Raw genomic sequence first — 23,235 nt, 5'->3', positions numbered from 1 at the left:
GTCTCAAAGCAGATCTCGTTTCTCCATTGATGGGTCAGGAGGGTCTTTAGTGGGGGCTGTAAACTGATCCAAACACCAAATATTTGGTGTTATTGAGGATAATTAAAATTAGCATGCACAGACTAAAATTAGCCTGTCATTGAACTTAATTGGAGAAGCAAATTCATACATGCTATTCACAGGTTTTCTCCCTGAAATGTATGTATTTCTCTGCACTGACTCCCATTCTCTGACTCTGTACCCAGGACTCTTTTCCTTGGGTAAAGTGGGGCTTGGTGGCTAACTGAACTACAGAGTTTTTACATCTTTTTCAAAGGAGTCAAGTTGGAGGAAATGTAAAAGTTGCTGTTTTATACCTATTTGCCACTTTAAAAGAGTTCCTTCTGTGAAGGAAAATGAATAGAACTCTTTTTAGCTACTCAGTATTTCATCTGTTTTGTAATTTTGTATTAGCAATCATGTCAATTAGTTCAAGTCACCAGTAATAGCCTTTCACTCTCATTAGTGTTTCCTTATCATTTTAGCCATGCTTCAACATGTTTTTCACCAATGCATCTTGAATGGTGACTTCTCTGACTTCATTCTCTTTGATTTAGGTTTCTTTGGTAAGTTTTCCCCAAAAAGGAAACCATGTACTAAAATTACTGCACCCCACTTGTGAGAAAAATTTTCCCTGTAGCATTTTACCTTTTGAGGATTCTGCAGTGTTGCTTCAGCATCATTTGTAGTCAGGAGCTTAATTTGACGGGAGGTGTAACCTATGATGAAAGTATAATGGGGAATGCATATGGGTTCTGTCATGTATTGGATATGTAAAATAAATTAGTCTTAGATTTTCTAGATGAGAAAATGACCTCTCTACCTTAACATGTAATTGTGAGAATCTATTCATATGTCATTACTCCATTATAAACTTTAAAAATGAATATAAGCATTCTAGGGTCTCAAGCTGATAGGTAAATCACAATACAACATAGGATTATGAAATAAATTAGAACAAATTAACAGGGGGCTTCAGAATGATAAGGGCAGAGAAAAGATGACATGGGGATGGGATCCTGAAGGATGAAATCTGTGATAGGGTGGTGCGACTTGGAAGGGCACCACCTTCCAAGGTGGATAGAATAGTATGTTCAAAAATGTGGTACTCTGGCAGGCCAGGAGAGTGAGATGCTGAAACGGAGGATTGACTGTGGTGTGTGATGCCATGATAGCCTTCTGTCATACGTTGTCCCCATTTGGGAAGCAGGGTTAGGGTATTCTGTGGAAAAGGATAAAAATTGGACCAGGGATGGGCAACTGGCTTACAGGTGGCTGATCCATAGGCTGACCAGGAATGCTAAGGTATCCTGATTAAAAATGCAGATCAAGCAGACTGGCTTCTTCACTGATTTAGGGATAGGAGTGGTAAACTACAGCAGAAGGAGCCTGTCCAGGTCTTTAGGAAAATGGTAGAGGATGGCTGTTCCCTTACCTTCTCCAGGTCCTGGGGACTCCCCAGTTCTAGGCAGGTGTTACCTTATATTAAGCTCTCTTTCAAAAAGCAGCCTGTGTGAATCTCTTCCTAAAAACAAAAATGACTTAATAACATGTTAGGCCACTGATCAAAGAGAAGAAGAGAAGTTAACCTTAAAATTTATTTCTGTGGCAGAGTCAACAGGAGTAACTGTTTTATCAACTGTGCAAGTGGAATTCCCTAAAGAAGTGGACAAGGGTGCTTTCCTTCTTACCAATCATTATTTTTATTAATATATTTTACAAGACTGCAGTTGAAATAATATTAAATACAAATTTTTTATACAGAAAGTGTAATAAAGTTAAAATAGTTCCTTGTAATTCATAGCATTATTGCAATGCTTACAAAATTTTTGCATAGAGTGTGCAAGGATTGATGTTATTCAAAACAAAACTAAAAAGCTCTTCTTACATCACACCCAAATCGAGAGAAAAACAAAAAAAAACAAGTTTAAAAAAAATAATCCAAAGGCTGAACTCAATTGCTTAAGGAAATGGGGTTCCTTTTTCAAAATCTCCAAGCAAATAGGACTTTTATGACCTTATCTTTACTGTGAAAGCACCAGAATCTGGCTTCTCCAGGAGTGGGTTTAGCCAGCATAGTGATGGATGGTTCCCTGCTTTTCCTTTCTCAAACCTGATCTCCTAAAGAAGTGTTCCTCTGCTTTAATGTGGCCTCAAAAAGAGAGAAACTTGACTGGGTAGGCGGTTAACAGATGGCAAACTCTATTACTGCCTCACCAAACACTACCTATAAATTAGGTTAGTTTTGTGTCCATCCCAAATTCAGGTTTGCAGACTCTTCCTTCTACTTTGCCAAGATCTCCTGTGTCTGCTAGGGAACTTGACTGCTGGCTCTGGTGATGTTAGTTCCATGAGACCCTTTGAAGATACCTTTTCCTAATTTGCTGTTTGGACACATACATCAGTAAAAGAAAATCCCTGAATGACTTACCCTAAAATAGGATATTTGACATTTTTAGTTCATCCCTTTACTAAGGTTTAAGAGGTGGCAGAGCCACAGGAGCACGACAGGACCCTGGTTAGCACTGGGATTGACTGTGTTAGGAGCAATGAGAGGCTCTGTCTGTAGCCCTCCAGGGGTCAGACATGTGATGTGGAGAAAACACAGAAAAAGCAGGACAGACCCACCCTCTGCCACTGTGCCACTGCAAAGCTCTGGGTAGGGGCAGGCTAATAGGAGCTGCACAAGGGCATACCAGTTTAACCTGTTCCGATTGTCCCTGGCTGAGTTAATTCTTCAAAATGATTTTAAGTCTTTGAACTCTTAGAGATCAAACCCTGATCCCTTGGCTTAGAAAATGAAAGTGCCCCAAAGTCACGATGTTATAAGGAACTTCAGATGCACTCATCTGCTCCCTTAGTCAATGGAATGCCACCAACCTCTTTGCTGAATCTAGGACACTGGTGTCAGCTGTACAGGTTCAGGGTTAAAGTGTGCCGCTGTTGCAACAAGAATTGGCAGGTGGGTCCCCTTTCCAACTCAGATCAATCGGCAATGATGGCCTGAGTGCTTTGGTAAGAAAAATTCTGCTCATGGGGTATGTGGGGTTATGGACCATTAGTGATGACTGACCAGGTACGGGGTGTGAGACTCGAACCATTATCCCAGCCAAAGGGGCCAGCTTGGTCCTGAACACCTGGTGCTAACTGAATTCTTGCCAGTCTTATTTTCTTGTAGGGAAATACAGACAGTTGAATTCCTTTCTATTTGATTCTCTCCTGGAGTCTTGCCACAGCTAAATGTAGGGAAGAATGATAGCCAACTGGTATCAAAGAGCTCACCTAAAATAAGACATTTGTCTTTTGAAGTGAAATACAGGGGAAGGAGAGTTGTGTGAGCAGAAATGCTTATTTGTGTAGTCTCAACTATAGATCATTGAGGATTAAAGTTTAATTCTTAAATGTAAGGCTGACAACCCAGGCATCTTTGAGTTTATAAGAAGAAGGAGCCTGATTTAATAAGAATCATAAAGCAAACTATTTGGTGTTTTTTTTGGTACCAGATTCTGTTACTTAGATCTTCTATATTTTTACCATAGGTATCTCTCTTTCAGTGCTGGATGCTGTCACTCATAAGATAGAAAGAAAGGAGATACAGTTTTATAGTCTCATCCACACAAGAAGGACTAGTTTAAAAACTGGTAGGAGACATTTCTTAACAGCTTGACAAATAGCTTGACCTGTTGGTGACTTCACAGCATAGTGGTCTGGAGTTAGACCCGCATTCCCGCTGTGCCCTTTTCTAACTAGGGACTTTGAGCAAGTTTCCCAGCCTTTCTAAGCCTCAGTTTCCACATCTGTAGATTGGAACTATAATGGAACCAAACTCAAAGGATTGTTTTGAGGATGAAATAAGTGGATGCATATAAAAAACTCAGCACAGTGGCTAGCACACAGTGCTCAATGAATACTAGTTCATAAAAATTATCATTATAATTGGAGAAATAGAACCCAGCTCTTGCCATGTTTTAGGATAGGCTGTGGGTCCAAGGAGACCTCTCTGACCTTATGTAAGAGTCATGGGTGTGATTTGAGAAGAAGGTTCACAACTTGCTCAGATCCTCAAAAGAAACTATGACATCCCCCCAAAAGTTAGGACTTCGTGAATTATATAAATATGGAGACTAAAGAAGCATCAGTGTCTTCTTGGTCATCAAATATCTTTTGCCCTCAGACAGTACTTTGCTATACTGCTCCTTTGTAACCTATGGGTCAACTTGGGATTTAGGAAATCTGGGCTGTCTCTGATTTCACCAAAATAATGCAAATATAGAATTAGGCTGTGAAGACAATAAAGAAATGGGATTACCAGATGAGTCTAGGAGTGCAGAATAGATTTTAGGTAAGACAGGTCTTCTCTCTTGTCTGAAAGAGGTCAGCTTGTTTTACTGTCTGACTTTAGGTCATGTTCAGTGATGGAGCAAAATCCCTTCACTGTCTAGTGAGGGTGTCTACGTGCCTAACGGGGTGTTTTGGAATACTATTCTGGTTTCCCCTTGCGACAGCTGGATTTGAACTCTAAAAATACTTCCTGTTGATAGTGTTTTCCTTTGTTCAGTTGAAAACCTCCTGGAGGTGGAACTGATCACCACTTGTTGGGCAGAAGTTAGGAAGTCAGCATTGCTGTTGGTATGTTTGGGACTATTTACTGATGGGTTTGGTTAACATCCTTAATACTGTTCTGACATCACACCTCTTGTTGCATCCTTTGAACTGCTCTTTGTTTCAGGGGAAGATGCTAATATCCTACTCAGTACCTAAAAAGAAGAAGATGTGGGGTAGGATAAAACCAAAGAAAATAGCCCATAGATCATGGGTCACCCCCAGGGGGATGTTTTCTTTTATTCTTGTGCTCTAACAATACTCAAAACGAGGACCTCCCACAAATAATTCTTTTCCCTTTGCCATTCAGACCTGTCTTGAGAAATTTCAAGGACTCCATTATGAAGAAAGCTTTTAAGAACCATAGAAATCACATTGCTTTTGAAAGTGCTAATGTGTGCGGTGTGCTGTGCTGGCTGAAGCAGCGGGCTTCAGAGCGCTTTATCTCTTATCAGTGGTTTAGCTTTGTGAATGAGAAATTCAGAGGCAACTGTGTAATTTGAAATTCTGATTACCACAAAGAAAGAGATGCATCTGACACCCCAGTGCAGTAGCTTTGACTATTTTAATGGAAATATGTTGGGACTAGGGGGAGCCTTCCACTGAGGAAAAAGTGATGAAAGACCAAAAGAGAGACATTTTATCTTTGAGATAAAAGGCCTGTTTTCTAAGGTTGTTTCTTTTATTATGACTTTTCCCCTCTACCTGCTACTGGGGCACCATGCAAATGTTCCATTCCAGGAACTGCTTTGTTATTCTTTTTGTGCCTAAGATTTCTCAGAGCAAGAGAAATAGAGAAAAGGGGTCATGTTTACAACCTACTTAAACGGGATTTTCACCTTTCAGAGAGCCTTAAAAAAATAAGGATCTAGTGCTTAAATGGATCTGTTTACTTCCTTGGTTCAAACATCAGGCTACCTTTTGCCTAAAATAAATCAAGATATTCTCACGTAGCTGCTCCTGTGAAGGCCAGTTTAATCCTCTCAGTTGAATCCAGATAAAATGCTGAAGAACTCCTTTAACTAATGTCGATTAGGGTCTGGTAAATGGTGGGTAAAAAAATAAACACCGTTCTTTCCCTAACAGGAATACTACTACTTACAAAGAATCATTCATAACTGGTGCTACTTTAACAATATTGAATATGAAGTCCTGGATTAGCAATAGGGGTGCTGACTGAAGGGAGAAATCTCTGGGAGGAACCTGCCTTACCATGCAGAGGCAGAGATTTTGGAATTCAAAGTAGGTCTTTCCTTTACTTCTATTACACCAGAGAACAAAGAGCCAGATCCTTGGAGACAACATCAAGGCAGCCTTTCCCCCTGACCTCCAATTCTCCAGCAGTAGCTTCATGAAATAATTTTATATTTTTTCTTCTTACATATTTTAAGATAGTTCTTTGAATATTTCTAATTATTTATTGGTCCTGCCAACTCTTCAGGCCTGATGTAGTCATAAGAGAGCAAGTCTGCTGTGGGTGTGAATAATTGAGGTGATGGATGCCAAAACGATGTGTTGGGTCAAAAATATTCTTCAGAGGACCATGGAATGGGCGTCTTTCTGGAATATGAGAAGGTGAGATAGAAACCTCTAAGCAGAGACTGCAGAAATAGTCTCTTCAGGAAAGAGATTCTAGATATAAATCAAAGGACCCCTGCTGCACTTCATGTCACATGATGATGCTGACCCAAGGAAGCCCTATATATTAAGGATCCTAGGAAAACTTTTTGGAGGATCACAGCTTTCCTCTTTCACTCAACCCTTCCCTAATTCCATCTTCCGTCTTCCCAAGAATCCTGTGAGCCTGTGTTTCTTAGACAAGTGGATATCTTTTATGTGCAATGGAAGGTGGAACATCTGTTCTATAACCATATATTTATATTCCCAAGCATGCCTGGAAATGTACCGCTATCAGCTGCTTTCTCTCCTGCTGTGTCCGACACAGTTGAGACTACACATGACCTCTATGCCAGGTGTCAGCAAACTTTTACTGAAAAACCAATTAGTAACTGTGTCACGAGTAACTGGGCCATGAGGTTTCTGGCACAGATACCCAACCCTGCTGGTCCAGTATGCAATCAGCTATCTATAACATGTAAGTGGATGGATGTGGCTGTGTTAAAATAAAACTTTATTTACAAAAACAGATGATGAGTCCCATTTGGCTTGGGGACCAGAGTTTGTTGACCCTGTGCTAGAGTCAAGACTCAAGCAATCTTTGGTCTGTGGTGCTGGACATAGAATGAGAATCAACCAAGGGAAACTGACCTAAATGAAGTTAAAAGCCAGTTCAAGTTTATAGGTTCTATCTCTTGGTAACAGAAAGATAAAGCTTCATATCAAGTTTCCACCTAGACTGATGACACCAAAAAGGCTTTTGAAAACCTCCTTCGTACTAATCATTTCTTAAGACTCAACTTTAACAACTTATTAGCAGATATCCAATAAACTAGGTGCTAAACATTTGGAGGTGAAACTTTCCTGAAAAATATTAAAATACTAGAACTTCTAGAATATTGAAAATTCACTTAAGCTCTTCATTATGCTACCCACTGCTTAATATTCTGAGAGATGTGATTGTCTAGAAGATACTGTATATAAAGATCAGAAAGCATTTCATTGTTATAAATTAAAATTATCAGATTTTAATGTAAAAGAGATTTCTTTTTCCAGAATTCAGTTTTGTCATGATCAGGGACATAGAGGAAGTTAGGGGAAAAAATGTACATTGAGGACTTAATATGCATTTACCGAATTCTAAAGTCTGAACTGAAATACATAATTTAATCCATGCCAAACTTCCTGCTCATTACCTATATTGTAGTCATTTAGCACAAATGAAAATCAGAATTTTATATCATGTCTGTCCCCATAGGTGCTTGATTTCTATTCTTGGTTGCTATTATTCTTTTTATTCTATTTGTGATCTGAGTACCTTTAGGATTAAATTTTGCAAATGGGATCACACCACTCTTTTTTATTGGCATAAAATTCCCAAGGTGCTCCTCTCAGACTTTTCATTTAACAATTAGAACAAAATTAGATGAAAGAGCTCAGTGAACCTTCTGTTTCTTTGTCATCCTTAGAACAGGTACTTGAGATGACAAAATGCAAAGATGGTCTCTGTTAAAAAAAAAACAACAAAACACAAAAACCCTTTGCTTTCAGGTATGTAGCCACAAAGGACCTCATAACTACTGTTGATCTGAAAGATATGGGGTAGATGCTCCGAGTTGCCAAGGAGGGCCTTTCTTGGCTTGGAATAACCCTGGATATGGTACATGCAGATTCTGGCAGTGTGATTCTACATGATATAAATAGTACTGAGCCAGAGCAACTGGATTTTTTTTTTTTTTTTTTTTTACCATTTTCTTTTAGACCCTAATGCTGAAAAATAAGCAATCATATGGTCTCACCATTGAGCAACCCAGTTCTTCTGTATGGACATTGATCAGGAGTGACTGGAGGGAGCCCGGGGTCCAGAAGCCAGCAGAGCCACTGGTCAAGCTAGAACCATCCTTCCTCCCCCAACTGCTAAGTGACCAAGCAACACACGGTTTGTTTTTACCCCCGACGTGTGCAATCTCAGCCTCCCGATGCTTGAGTGTCATCTCAAAAATACCAAACCTCTTATTCATTTTCTATGGCAAATGTCACCTCTGCTTGTGAAGTAAGAAAAAGTAGAACCCTGTTGAGGAAAAAACAAATGCCATTCAGGCCTACAAATACGACTTCATTTAGGATTGTGGGGCCCCTGCTTGCCAAGTGGCATCCAGGGAGGTAGAAACCAGTTATGTCTCCCTTCCGGGCTCCTCGGAGTCCACATCTGTCAGCCACTTGGTTTGTCTACCAGCTTTTAAGATGCCCGGTCATTATTTTACCCTTTCCCTCCAATCACCCAAAATAAACTACAGGTAACAACAAGATAAACAGGATGTGCTTCTCCTTGCTGAGTGCATTGACGTAAGGCACAGGCACATTTCCCCCTCTTTGAACAGAGACGGTGTAATCTCCTGTCCCAGCACAAGAGCTGGCCAGGGTGACCCTGGAGCGTGATGATGAAAGTGGGGTGATGGGAGGTAGCTGATGGCGGGAATTAGGGAGCTGCTGCCATATGCAGGGGAGCAGGGACCACTGGGCACCAGGGGACAGAGCGATTCTAAGGAAGACACTTGACTCTTGAGTAATGTTCAGTGAACATTCCTGGGGGCACATGGTACTTCATGGCTGTGATTCTTGGGTCACTGTTCTTAGAGAAAACAACGGTCAATTTAGGAAAATGAATATCCGAATACTGAAAAACTTTGTAAGAAGATTGGAGGCAGAGTTTGTGCATGCCTTTAAAAATAAAAGGCATGCCTCTAAATTACCTACCAGTCCCCAGAAACATATTTAAAAATAATTCTGTTCCCTATGCCACTCTTTGACTTCCACCTCCAAATAGCTTCTCATGGGGGTAGGGGATTCCACTCTTAAGGATCTGGATTGACCTGATCATTTTGGGTAGGAGCCCGCTGGATAAAAGTCAAAAGTGAGGATGTAACAGATTTTGAGCCATTTTTTTTTCCCTTTAAACAGAGACATATCTGTTTATGTCTTTTATTCTTAGTCTGTCAGCCCAGTGAGTAGCTTCCAGCCGACTGAGGAGCAGCTGTTATCCTATTTTGTGCTGATTTACAGCTCCTGTTTTGACTGTGGGATAATATGTGAGTTTGAAGGATGGAGGCTAGCAGGAGTTGGGAGAGTCATTCAAACTTTGCTAAAATCCATCCTCCAAATTCCACAACCATGAAAGCCTGGGTGTATTTGGATGCCAAAGTAGCACAGCCAGTCTGAGTTCCTCTGTCTGACTTCTAGAGGCATTTGACTTGAAGAGGGAGAGGATGGCTGGCTGTGTGGAAGCTCATAAAGGGAACTAAGGGTCTTAGAAGGGTCTTACTAGAAGGGTCTTAGCCCCTGAGGGCGACTTGCAAATTCCCGCCATCACTGCCTTGTGATGACACTAAAAGAAAAGACAGGCTGTTACTCAAACATGTAGCGGAATATTCAGTAAGTGTTGATACACTGTGTGGTTCAGCAGGGTCTGGAGAATATTAGGCCCAAATAAGTGTTTTGATTTTATCATGTACATGACAGGGTTGGGAGAGCAATGACAGTGGATATCACAGGGTCACCCATGGTTCCTTTTGTACTGAAACCTCATTTTATACAGAGGATATATATATTTATTTATATATATTTATATATATTTATATCCACCCACACACGCAAACACACGCACGCATACACACACGCACGCACGCACGCACATACACACAAGGTCTTTGATAGGCTTTCCGTGTTCTAGTAAAAATAGCTGGCAGCCAGGGTCTAAAGCCAAAAAAGGCCTGGATGCTGCCGGCAGAGTCCACCACAGATGGTCTCTCACAGGCAGACACTTGTGTTTATCTGACAGGTGGAACCGGTTCCTGCCTGGGACAGGAATAACCTCCCGTTGGCGCAGACGCAGATCTCGAACACCTTCTGCCTCGTTCCTGTGGGCGTATAGGATCCGTGAGGCAGTCTAGGTAGTTTGATTTTCGCAGCATCTAACTTAATCTAAAGAGAGGAAAAAGGAAGGAAGAGTCACTTATCCTCTTGACATTCCAAAACAGTGGATAAGAATGTTCAGTTGAAATCGAACGAGCACCTACTGTGCTCAGCATTATTGATGCTGGGAATTCAGGGATGAATAAGACAGGTCAAGTCTCTTCCCTCCCAGAAGCTTGTATTCTAGTCAGACAGTGTTGCACTGGCAAAATCATGTTTATATTAGTATTTTGTAATAGTATATCATGTGGAATGTGAACGGATTCCTAGAGTGATGTAAATTTGGAAATGGTAGGGTAACAATTTTCTTTACTATTCTTTACTATTTTCTTTGACATTCTCAGCCTCTCTATACATTTAGGTATGGGGTGGGGCTTCAAGAACATGCAGCACTTCGTGCTTAAATGTCAGGATTATAATTGATCCTTCCAGCGTCTAGATCCTGATAGCTATAAATTGCATCTGTGATGTAGTCATTCCTTCTAAATGTGTGTGGTTTGGAGTCTGCAGCTGTCTGTGGAGACAGTTTTGATAACTGAAAGCTCTATCTGACTTGCTCTGTTAAAACAAATATAGCACATGCCAAACCAATCAAAAGTCGGGCTTAGTGAACAGAAGCAGGTGGAGACTGATAACTTCTAAGGAGATATGGAAAGTGGAATAGGGTTTTGCTTTAAAAACACATTTTTCCTCTTTAAAAAAATCTTAAATAGAAAAATTCACTTATGAATAGGATGAAGGCATTTTCAAAAGTTTGCATTTGAATTGTATTTTCTTTGGGGATTTGGCTTCCCTTGCTTGCAAAAACACAAGCAGCTCTTCTGTTCACCAAAGTGAGACTGTATTGGGGTAAGAGAATGAATATTTGCCGCCTCTCATCTCTTAGCCTCTCATTGCCTATCTAAGTTTTGACTTGTTCTGATTTGGGATAGCTGTTAGGTCTTACTTTTCCATTTTCGGTAAAAGTAGATGCATACGCTTAAAAATGACGACAAGTAAACTAAGCCTCTCTTTAAATAGTCTCGTGTGTTTTACAGTTTAATTATACCAGCCAACTAAATCTATTTTAAGGTGATGAGAGGGTTTGGAATTAGCATTCATTTTTACAGCTGTCCTTATAATTCTGTTTATGTAATATGTTCTATCAGCTCAGCACTTTACAAATAATGAGTCATAACTTGTATGGGTTGTGGGTTTGGCTTATAATTGTGCTGTTCAATATATGTGATCCTGAAATAAAGCCTCCCGATTGGCTTTTTGCTGTTACACTGTAGGATCAACTTCAGAGGCAAAGCAGTGATGTGTCTTAGAAGACTCGTTGGCTCATTGGAGCTGTGCCTCTCTGGGCTTCTGGCCCTCTCACGCCTACCTCTCCATCTTTGGACTCCAGTCTCAGCTCTGTTCTGCAGGTGGCTTCCATGTTGCCAGCTTCTGCATTTATTTCTACTCCTTTGGGGGCCTCCATCACCAGAGACCGGGTCGGGGACTCCAACCTGAAATATACACAAGACGAAGAGTCGAGATCGCATTTCACTCTTAGTAAATTTAGGAGGAAGCTGATGCTTCTGAGCATTGAGGTGACACTTCAGTATCTGATGAGAAAGTGCTTATACCTTTGCTTCACACACCTGATCAGCTTTATTAGGGTGGACATAGCGTATCCGGGCCTTCTCTTCATTGAGCATCATAAAGATTGTAAGGAAGGTGTTCCAGGATCCTAGTTTTGTTCCGTCCTACACCTAGTTAATTGTTGCTTCATTAGCACGATTAACCACATTTTTACAGAAGTTATCTCTAGAGTAAGGCAGTTTCAAGTCTAAACTGAGATTCCTGAAATTGGTAGGTATTCTCTCCATTTTGCCCTACTTTCTGTGTCTTCCTGGGAACAGGTAGAGGTTAAGAAAATAGACCTAGGAGTTGGACATGATTGACCCAAGCCATGGGGCTGCTATGGTATGTCCTTGGAAAGTCCTTTCCTCCTCTCTTTTCCAAAATTTCTCAAAGCCTCAGTTTCCTCATGTCTAAAGTGCTCCAAGTGGTGCCTGGCACATTGGAAATGTATGATTAATATGTGTTAATCAATACTATTACTGCTGTGACTGTTGTTAGGACACTTGCAAGTCATAAAGAAATCTCAGGCCTTACTCAAATAGGCAGTTATCAAAAGAAGACTCAGGATAGATAAGTTGTTGCTAGGAGTGAGAGGGAGGTGATTTAACTATAAAGGGTAGATGCTTTTTTGGTGATAGAACTGTTCTCTGTCTTGGTTACAATGGTAGTTAGGTACCTCCATGTGTTTATAGAAACTGTTTGGACTAATTATACTATCCAACAGTGAATTTTATTGTATGTAAATTAAGTTGAGAGAAAGGAGAATCAGCCACACTCTGTGCTAATTATTGGCAAAAAGAGGATAATGCTTCATAGAAAGTTTTTTGCCTATCTTATTTTATGCAAAAAATATGAACTAAAACTCATCCTCTAAGTATTCTAGATTTTAACAGTATATCACCCAGTTGAATTGAATGAAGATCCTCTTTCCTGTTACAAATAAAATATTTGAACTTAGAAAGCAAAGCCCTCGGCAATGGCCACCAAACCACTCTAAATCAGATCAATTTTCTGCATTTATATTTCTCCACTCCTAATTTTCAAACACTTTGAACATGTTTAAAAGGAACATCACATCATTCTCTCTGCCAACCGCTGACTCCATGTTTTGCTTCTACCAGCCCCCATGGGTAGGGCACATTCTCTTGGGCATCAGTAAGTGGCGAGAAGAGCAAGGCACCAGTGGGGTGCCACCCTGAGTGATTCCAAGCCATATTGCACAGGTACCAACAAAGGGTTCTTCTCCATTTCCCAGGTCTGGGTCCCTGAAGTCTCTAGTCCTCTGGAAAGGACTGGCTTGAGCTTCTCTTTCAGTCCTCCTTTCCCTTGTGACCTCACCCCTTTGTGCGTTGCAAAAATCCCCCATCCTATCCCTTCCTCCTCACAAGATCTTCACCAAGTTGGTGCTGAGCTGAGTATGGATCCATCTTGAATTATGGCGGACTTCTTTTGCCTGCGGTTTTTCTCACTAGAACATCTGGGCAAGGAAGGGGGGTCTTGTCACTAAAACAGCAGAGAATGATGTCCCTGCAGTGCAGCCTTGTCTAGGACTTAATCCAACTCAGTCGAGCTCTTCCTATAGCTTACTTCTAAAATCTGCCGATGGTTTTCTGCCATTTTCTTTGCTTCTCTCCTGTAAGGTCTGGCTTACTCATACGCCTTATCCTAGCATTGTCTAACCTTCTGTTTTCACTAATATTTATCCCATGGCATAAACTTCCCTTCTGACAATACTGCCTACTCACCTCCACATTCGTTCACCATCTTCTCAATGGCACTTCTCCACCTTGCCCAGGATACAGTCCTCAAACCATCTTCTCTCTTTCCCTTTCCTTTGACCTTCTCTCCTTCCCTTATTACAATGGTTAACTCAACTTTTTAAAAAAAATTGGAGTATAATTGCTTTACAATGCTCTGTTCATTTCTGTTATACAATGAAGTGAATCAGCTTTATGTATACATATAGCCCTCCCTCTTGAACCCACCCACTCCCCATCCCACCCCTCTAAAGTCACCACAGAGCTTCAAGCTGAACTCCCTGTACTTGATACTAGCTATTTATTTTACACGTGGTAGTATATATGTCAATAATACTCTCCCAAATCGTTCCACCCTTTCCTGCCCCAGCTGTGTCCACATGCCCATTCTTTACAACTGAGTCTCTATTCCTGCCCTGAGAGTAATTCATGACTTCTCCGTCCTCAATATACTAGTTCATCTCTAATCTGGACTACTGAAACCTCACAAGTTTTGTGTCTAAGTCCTCCTTTTTTTCCCAGTGTTCTTCATGCACAAATATATCTTCCTGAAGTCAGTTCTGAATATGCCACTTATCAAAACCCTTGCAAGTTTCTTAGAAAATACAGGAGCTACTGGATGTATCCAACCATTGACAGCTTGGTCTGACCTATTTTGTTAGTGTTATTTCTTGCCACAAACCTTAGCCATGCTTTATTGAATACTTACCAGGTGATTGGCTCTGCGGGACGTGTTTGATACTGTTTATCTCTTTTGGGTATGTGTGTGCTCAGTTGTGTCCGACTCTTTGGAGCCCCATGGGCTGTAGCCTACCAGGCTTCTCTGCCCATGGAATGTTTCATGCAAGAATATTGGAGTGGGGTGCCATTTCTTACTTTAGGGGATCTTCTTGACCCAGGGATTGAACCTGGATCTCCTGCATTAGCAGGCAGGTTCTTGACCATCACACCACCTGGGAAGCCTGTTATCTCATTTAATCCTGACAAAATCCTATGCCTTCAGCACTCCTTTAGTCCTGGTTGTACTAGCAAGGGAGACTAAGGTGAATGACTTGCTTAAGGTTGTGCATCTAGTAAAAGGGAAAAACCAAGATTCAAACCCAAGTGTGTTGTTCAGTGTATAATATCAGTGCCAGGAAAACTGGACTTCTTTCCTGTGTCCACGCTTTGTAAGTAAATGCCAACCCTCTCTTCATGGAATTAGCACTTTTATTTCCAAAACCAACCTCTGTAAATAAGGGTAAGGTGACAGGGAAACTTATTTCCTACCCTAAATGGTTTTCACAACTTACTGAAATGGTTGACATCAGTGACATCAAATTCAGGATACAGTGAATGTGTTCCTATTTGCTGTATATTATTCAAGGTGAACGGCTGATACAAAATGATAGTTGAGGGGAAATTTTCAAGATAGAAAAACCATGTCTGGAGCCTGGAGAACTTTATCAGCTGGAGCTTTGACTTTTCAGACAGGCTTAGGAATTCCCTTTACTCTCACCATCTTTGAAATCAGCAGGAGGGCTCCCAGGCCAGAGAAGTGAACTTAGAAATGACCGCTGCCTCTTTCCCTCTCACAGCTTTGGAAGTGATGAGAAACGTGGCTACTCTGCTTCCTAGAGTCAAAGGCTCCAATAAGGTAGAAATGGCAATTCCTTGGCCACAGAGACCAAAGGGTAACTGGCTTTGTGTTTCAAACCCCATCTTAATATCCTTTATTGTTCAGGCAAACTTAATAGTATGTGCACATGTTACATCCTTCCAGTGTGACAAAAGCTCCTACAAGAGCCCTGAAGGGCCTGCACAGAGCAGATAAAGCACTCTTGCAGTGATTTCAGTCAATTTCTGACCATAGATTAACAACCATGACTCTACTGCTTAGTTGGTTATTGATCAGGGAAAATGGAGGGAGGCTTCCTCCTGATTTGGGAGGTGGTGAAGACAACTGAGGGTCCTGTCGGCTCTTTGAAATGAATACAGCTCCGGATAGGAGCAAATGTGACTCCTCTGGGAGGACTGAAAGAGCCTGAAAATAGACGGAAGTCTAGGAGAGGAGGCCTAAAGCTAGCCTGTGCTGTTCAGAACAGTGGTTCTCAAACTTGAGCAGCAGAATCCCCTGCCAGGCTCCCCTGGGTTATACACTCTAGGTTCAGGGTGGTACCTGAATGCCTGCACTATTGGCAAGTCACAGGTGATGAAGCTGATAGTTTGGGGACCACTCTTTGAGAACCACTACTCTGAAACAACGTTGTCATACCAGATGCCCACAAAGACTGGATAGGTAATGTCAGTGAGTGACGCATAAGAAAGCTGGAAGGAAAACTAGTCTCTGAGCAATCATAGATGTCAAGTGATGGAGATGCTTTAAACAGGAGGCAGCTGATATTCTAATCTGGCCTATTATTGCCAGGGCTACTGGTGGAAAACAAAAATTTATTTCAAATCATTAAACTTTTGGAATTGATGCAAAGATTTCTCCAAATATAAATATAGTAAAAAGGATGACATTGCCATAGATCTTGTGTGTGTGTGTGTGTGTGTGTGTGTGTGTGTGTGTGTGTGCTTAGTTGCTCAGTCATTTCCAACTCTTTGCAACCCAATGGACTCTAGCCCGCCAGGCTCCTCCATCCATGGGATTATCCAGGCAAGAAAACTGGAGTGGGTTGCCATGCCATCTTCCAGGGGATCTTTCCAACCCAGGTATACTCACCATCTACTTAGGAAAAAAAAAATTCTTTGTAATTCCCTGAGCTCCTTTTCCTAATTCTATCCATTTCCTTCTCTCAAGAGTAACTAGTACTATGAATTTTGCTTACTGTTTTCTTGCTTTTCTTTGTACTATTACATTACTACATTTGCCTGCTTACATGATGAATTATTCACTATCATGTGTTTTTGAGCTTTATGCACAGAATGATTCCACTTAGTGATTTATTTATTTTTGGCCTCAACAGTTTGTTCCTGAGGAACAGCCATGCCTAGCTGTAATTTATTTGATTCCCTCGGGTTAATCACACATCATGATTTATTGTCCATCCTTTTGCTGGACATTTTGATTGATCCCAAGTTTTTTTTCTACTAAGTCATTTCTGATGTGCATCCCCGTGTTTATTTGTAAATTTTCTTTAGGACACACAGGTGAAGAGTAACATTGCTAGCTCCTAGGGTATGCTTATCTACAGCTTTATTATTTTCCCACTAGTAATGTATAGAGTTTATTCTATTTCTTGCTAGCATTTGATATTGTTCATTATGAAATGAGTGTGAAATGGGATGCTATTGTCTTTTAAATATGCATTTCCTAGTTTAGTAATGGAGTTAAGCATCTTTTTATTTGCTGGTAAGCCATTTGGGACTCTTCTTCAGTGAAATGTCTTTGTTTTTGTGATTTTGTGTGAATTGTAATCATGCTTTATGTATTCTGAAAAATAATTGTATTGTGTTGATATGTATTGGTATGTGTTGATAATTCCTTCTTTTGAGGCAGTAGCTTATCTTTTCATTTTATGCTTAGCATCTTTGGGTGAACAAAGGTTTATATTTTAATGCCCAAAATTTTATTATCTCTTCCTCTAGCATTTGTGCTTTCTGTGTCTTATTTGAGAAATCCTTCCCTACACTGAAACCATAAAGTTCTTCAATATTATTTTTAAAACTTTTATGTTTTGCTAAGTCTCTAATTCATTGGGTATTCATGTTTGGGTATGGTCTGAGGTTGGGGGTAAAAACAGATACTGGTGAAGGATCTCAACATCATATATTGAAAAGCCTATATTTAGTTCTTTCATAAATGATGTTGCCAGACACTTATGGGTCTTTCTAGTCTATTTCATTATTCTATTCATCTATCCCTGTGATAACAATTAAGGGTTTTAACTTACTACAACTTTTAAATTCTTTACATTTCATAAGACAAGTCCTCTTACGTTGCTTTTTTAAGACAGCTGTGAGGTAGTTAGAATAGGAAAAAGCAGTCCAGAATGGCAGTGGCTAAAAGACAAGGAAGGGAAAAGCCCATAAAACTAGAAGAAAGGAAGGTCCGAGGACCAGAGTGAGGACCTCAGATAAAACAGATAGCACTCCTGGCTAGCCCAATTTATATAAGGCAGGCCCAGGGGGGAGGAGGAAAAAAAAACACATAAAAAGAGGAGCCAAAATTGGGCCGGAGTCTTTTCCCTTCCTTGTCTTTTAGCCACTGCCTTTCTGGACTCCTTTTCTTATTCTACCTACCTAATTTCAGCATCAAATGAAGGAAGACCTGTTGGAATTTTGGTTGGATTTAGGTTCTCTCCATGATGATTTCATCTGTCTCTACTAAGTTTTCTTGGATGTATTTCAATACAGTTAGACATTTTTTTCCTATGTGGATTCAACATATCTCTTGTGGCTACTGAAAATGATATTTTGGTTAAAAATTACTTCTCTTACACTTACTTCTTTTTCCTATTGTATTGAGATTCAGGTTTTTGTTTGTTGTTTTCGATATGTTGATCTTATAGTTAACACCTAGGTAAATAAAGCAGGAGGAGAAGGGGACAACAGAAGATGAGATGGTTGGATGGCATCACCAACTCAATGGACTGAGTTTGAGCAAACTCCAGGAGACGGTGAAAGATAGGGAAGCCTGGTGTGCTGCAGTCCATGGGGTCACAGAGTCGGACATAACTGAGCGACTAAACAACAACAAATTATCTTATTTTTCATAATTTGTACACAGGTTGATTTTGTTTTTCTTGTTATTGTTTAGTTGCTAAATCATGTCTGACTATTCTGGAACCCATGGATAGGTTCCTCTGTCCATGGGATTTCCCAGGCAAGAACACTGGAGGGGAGTTGCCATTTCCTTCTCCAGGGGATCTTCCCAACCCAGGTTTACTTGGTAGGCACTAGTTATTTTATGACAGTTCTATATCTTTTGATTTCTTAATACTTTTTATTTCTTTTACTTTCTATACTGTTCTGTCTAGGATTGTCCAATACAGGGCTAATTAATAGTAAGGAAATGGCAATCTTGCCTTTTCCTGACTTGAAAGGGAAAGCTTTAAAAAATTCACCATTAAGTAAAACTTCTTTGTTCTAGGGTTTTATTTTTTTCCCCTGCAATACTTTTTATCATGATGAGAGACTTCCTTTCTATTCTATTTGCTAAGAGTTTCTATCATTCATTACTGTGAATTTTATCAAGTACCATTGTATTCTTCATATTTTGAGATAATATACTTAATATATTAATGTGGTAAATTATGTTATTTTTCAATAATCCACTCAATTTTTGGTATTACCTTAATGCTGTCATTCTGCCTGCAATGTGGGAGACCTGGGTTCAGTCCCTGGCTTGGGAAGATTCCCTGAAGAAGGGAAAGGCTACCCACTCCAGTATTCTGGCCTGGAGAATTCCAGGGACTATACAGTCCATGGGGTCGCAAAGAGTCAGACATGACTGAGTGACTTTCATGTCACTAACGTCATTGTATATCAATATCTTTTTCAAGTTCTATCACTTTATTCTGAAATTTTTAATGAAAGATTAGATTTATTTACCTTTTGTATATTTAAAATCATTGAGAAACCTGGGCATTGAATGACATATTTTCCCATTTAAAGTTAATTACAGGATTATACATGTTTTATGCTTCTTCTCAGGTTGACTTTGGCAAGTTATCTCTTTTCTCAGTATTTTTTCATTTCATAGAGAGGTTCAAACTTCTTGGCAAAGCTTTTTATAATATTTTCATTTTAAAAACTGTCCCCAGCATTTGTAGTTATGTCTTTTGTTGTTCCAAATATTTATATTCGTGTCGTCTTTTCCCCTTGAGCAGTACTGCCAATTATTAGTCTTTTCAAAGAGCTAACTTTTGCTTTTGTCAACCCTGTGTTATGCTTATTTCTTGTGCTTGAATTTTCCTGTCTTTTGTTCTAAATAGAACTGCAGAATTATTCTAAGTTCTAAAATGTGTTGCCGCCTTAGTTAATTAAAATGTTCTGCCTTCTTAATTTTTAATATTTTCATTTAAGGATATGCATCTGGGAGGCAGCATACCAAAGAAGTATTAATAATATAGGTGTGAATATTTTGCCATTTTAGTATAATTTCTCCTCTGGTAGGTTTTATAGAAGGATTTTCCTTAATTTCTAAATATGTAAGATTTTCTAGTATATATGTCTACTGTATATTTTGTTCATTAGTTTTAAACTAATAATCTCTTTAATAAATCAATTATTTAAAAATTGAGACTAGATTTTTGGGCCAGTATATGTTAATTTTTACAAATATTCATGCCTGTCTGAAAGGAATATGTGTTCTGCAGCTGTTGGTGCTATGTTCTATGTCTATTAACTCAAGATATATACCTGTTTGATCTATCAGTTATAAAGAGAGGTATGTTATTAAATACACATCAGCTTAGGATTCCATGTATAAAATAGTTCTATTTCTTATGTTTTTTGCCTTAAAAGCCATTTTACCTATTAGTATAGTTGTTCTATTTGTCAGTATTTTCCTTGAACACATTATTCTTTTAAATATCATCCATTCTGTTTGGTTATATTTTAGATATGTCTCTCACATTAATTGCATTTTTAAAAATTTTCAGATGACTTTTTATTAAGGAAAAATTTACATACAATGAAATGCACAGGTTTTTTTTTTTTTACTTTTACTAAGAAATAAACATTGTCTATATTTGTACAACACGATGTTTTAATACATGTGTATACTGTGAACCGATTCTTGCAATTAGTTAACCTATCCATCACCTCACATATTTATCTTTTGCTCCCATGTGGTAACAATATTTAAAATGTACTCTTTTAGCAAATTTCAAACATATAATACAGTATTATTTAATAACTATAGTCATCACTGTGCTGTACACTAGCTCTTCTGAACTCATTCAGCTTATAACTGAAAGTATGCACCCTTTATCCAGTCTCTTGTTAGTAGATATTTGGTTGTTTTGAGGTTGGGGCTATATTGCATACATCTTTATGAGGATAAAGTTTTTCATTTCTCTAAAGTAAGTAGCTATGAGTAGAACTGTTAGGTTATAGCATAGGTGTGTCTTTAAGAGATGTGCTAAAATAGCATCTAAAATAATCCCCTAAGATCCTTGCCTCCTGGTATTCATGCTTTTAGGTGATTCTGTCTCCTAGATGTGGGCTGGATATGTTGTTGTTCAGCTGCTAAGTCATGCCCAGCTCTTTGTGACCCCAGGGACTGTAGCACGCCAGGATTCCCTGTCCTTTGCTATCTCCTAGAGTTTGCTCAAACTCATGTCCATTGAGTCGGTAATGCTATCTAATCATCTCATCCTCTGCGGCCCCCTTCTCCTGCCCTCAATCTTTCCCACTGACAAGGGTCTTTTCCAATGAGTCGGCTCTTTGCATCAGGTGGCCAAAGTATTGGAACTTCAGCTTCAGCATTAGTCCTTCCAGTGAATATTCAGGGTTGATTTCCTTTAGGATGGACTGGTTTGATCTCCTTGCTATCCAGGGGACTCTCAAGAGTCTTCTCTAGCACCACAATTCAAAACCATCAATTCTTCAGTGCTCAGCCTTCTTTATGGTCCAACTCTCACATCCATACGTGACTACTAGAAAAACCATAACTTTGACTCTACAGAACTTTGTTGGCAAGGTGATGTCTCTGCTTTCTAATACGCTGTCTAGGTGTGTCATAACTTTTCTTCCAAGGAGCAAGTATACATAGTGGTTTGCTTCTATACAAGTAAAGTGTGCCAGGATATCACTTAGGAGACTAGCTTAAAAAAAGACTGTGGCTTCCATCTTGGCTTTGTGCTGTCATTCCGTCACTCAAAGAGATGCTTTGCTGAGCACTGCCCTATGAAGACATCTGAGAAAACGGGGGAGCCCATTGGCCTGTGAGGAGCTAAGGCCCTCAATCCAGTAGTCTACAGGAAGCTGAGTTTTACCAACTGCATTTATAAATAGATCTTCCTCAAGACAAGCATTTGAAAAGATCACACAATGGAGTATTACTCAGCCATGAAAAAGAATACATTTGAATTAGTTCTAATGAGGTGGATGAAACTGGAGCCTATTATACAGAATGAAGTAAGCCAGAAAGAAAAACACCAATACTGTATACTAATGCATATATATGGAATTTAGAAAGATGGTAACAATAACCGTGTATATGAGACAGCAAAAGAGACACTGATGTATAGAACAGTCTTTTGGACTCTGTGGGAGAGTGAGAGGGTGGGATGATTTGGGAGAATGGCATTGAAACATGTATAATATCATATATGAAACAAGTAGCCAGACCAGGTTCGATGCACGATACTGGATGCTTGGGGCTGATGCACTGGGACGACCCAGAGGGATGGTATGGGGAGGGAGGAGGGTTCAGGATGGGGAACACATGTGTACCTGTGGCGGATTCATTTTGATATATGGCAAAACCAATACAATATTGTAAAGTTAAAAAATAAAATTAAATTAAAAAAATTAAAAATGATGTGTATTGGATGTAAGAATATGGAAGTATCATTGATTCATTGTTGAAATTTAAAAGTAAGTTTCAGTACAGTGTTTATAGCATAATATGAAATTAATTTTTAAAATTTTAGAGGTGGTATGTACCTAGATTTATATAGGAAAATATGTGGAAAGATAAGAGTTGCCCCTGGTTAGTTGGGATGGGAGTGCTGTTGGTTGAGCGGAGTCTTGAAATGTTACTTTCCCTGTTTATTTGTTAGATGTCTGCATTGTTTGAAATTCTTTAGATGAACGTGTTGCAGTCTTTTATTTTATTTTTCTTTTTACCCCTCCCCCTGCAGTCTTTTAAATAAATCATGAAATAATAAAACAAACAAACAAACAAAAAACCACAGCCCTGGCCCACAGCTTAACTAAACCTGATAATTGATCTTGAGTGAGAGGCATCACTAAATTGCACCCAGATTTCTGACCCTCAGAAACTGAGATAAATAAATGTCTTGTTTTTTTAAGCTGCTGAATTTTGTACCATCATAGATTAATACAATAAGAAAACTGCCAAACTGTTTTCCAAGATACTTGTGCAATTTTATATTCTTACCACAAATACTGATGTAATTAAAGCTATTCCAGTGGCTACAAAGATTCTTCTTTACAAGTTTCATTTCCCTGATGACTAATCATGTTGAGCAGCTTTTCATGTGTTTATTGGGTATTCAAAGATGTTCTTTTGGGAGAGATCTATTTAAAACTTGTGCCTTTTTTTTTTAAACCATTGGATTATTTTTTTTTTGTTATTGATTTGATGTATATGCTAGGTAAATTTTTTGTGTGTGTATATATCAACATATCTCTGAAATTTCAGATACATTTTCAGAAAATTCAGATATACATGTATATCTGAGTATGTTCATATATCTAAAATCTTTCTATTTATCTGTCTGTATAAAGTATTTTCTCCCAATCCATGACTTCCTTCATTTTTAAATAATGTCTTCTGATGAGTGTCAATTTATCATATTTTTATGTTTAGTACTTCTGTACTTTCTCTAATAAATCATCACCTACCCCAAGGATACATAGTCTTCCATGTCTTTTGCTAGAAGCTTTATAGTTTTAGTTTTACATCTGGATTTATAATCCATCGTGAATTAGTTTCTAAGAATAGAGTCGAGGTCCA

General features: G+C 39.2%; 1 protein-coding gene across 5 annotated transcripts in view; it reads right to left on the bottom strand.

Moving 5' to 3' along the window:
• Window positions 1-1,718: 1,718 nt before the first annotated feature.
• The window catches only part of SGCD (sarcoglycan delta), a 1,108,732-nt gene continuing 1,087,215 nt past the window's right edge, over window positions 1,719-23,235 (bottom strand). For all 5 annotated transcript variants that reach the window (XM_061424150.1, XM_061424148.1, XM_061424147.1 and 2 more), the window contains 2 exons: window positions 11,600-11,723; window positions 1,719-10,239 (listed from right to left, as the gene is read on the bottom strand). In XM_061424150.1, the coding sequence (XP_061280134.1) occupies window positions 10,066-10,239; window positions 11,600-11,723 (298 nt within the window). In that variant the 3' untranslated portion in view covers window positions 1,719-10,065. The remainder of the gene's footprint in view (window positions 10,240-11,599; window positions 11,724-23,235) is intronic.

The sequence above is a fragment of the Bos javanicus genome, chromosome 7, assembly GCF_032452875.1.
Source record: "Bos javanicus breed banteng chromosome 7, ARS-OSU_banteng_1.0, whole genome shotgun sequence".
NCBI lineage: Eukaryota > Metazoa > Chordata > Mammalia > Artiodactyla > Bovidae > Bos > Bos javanicus.
Note: the sequence above shows the minus strand (reverse complement) of the source record. Positions and strands in the feature narration are given on the sequence as shown.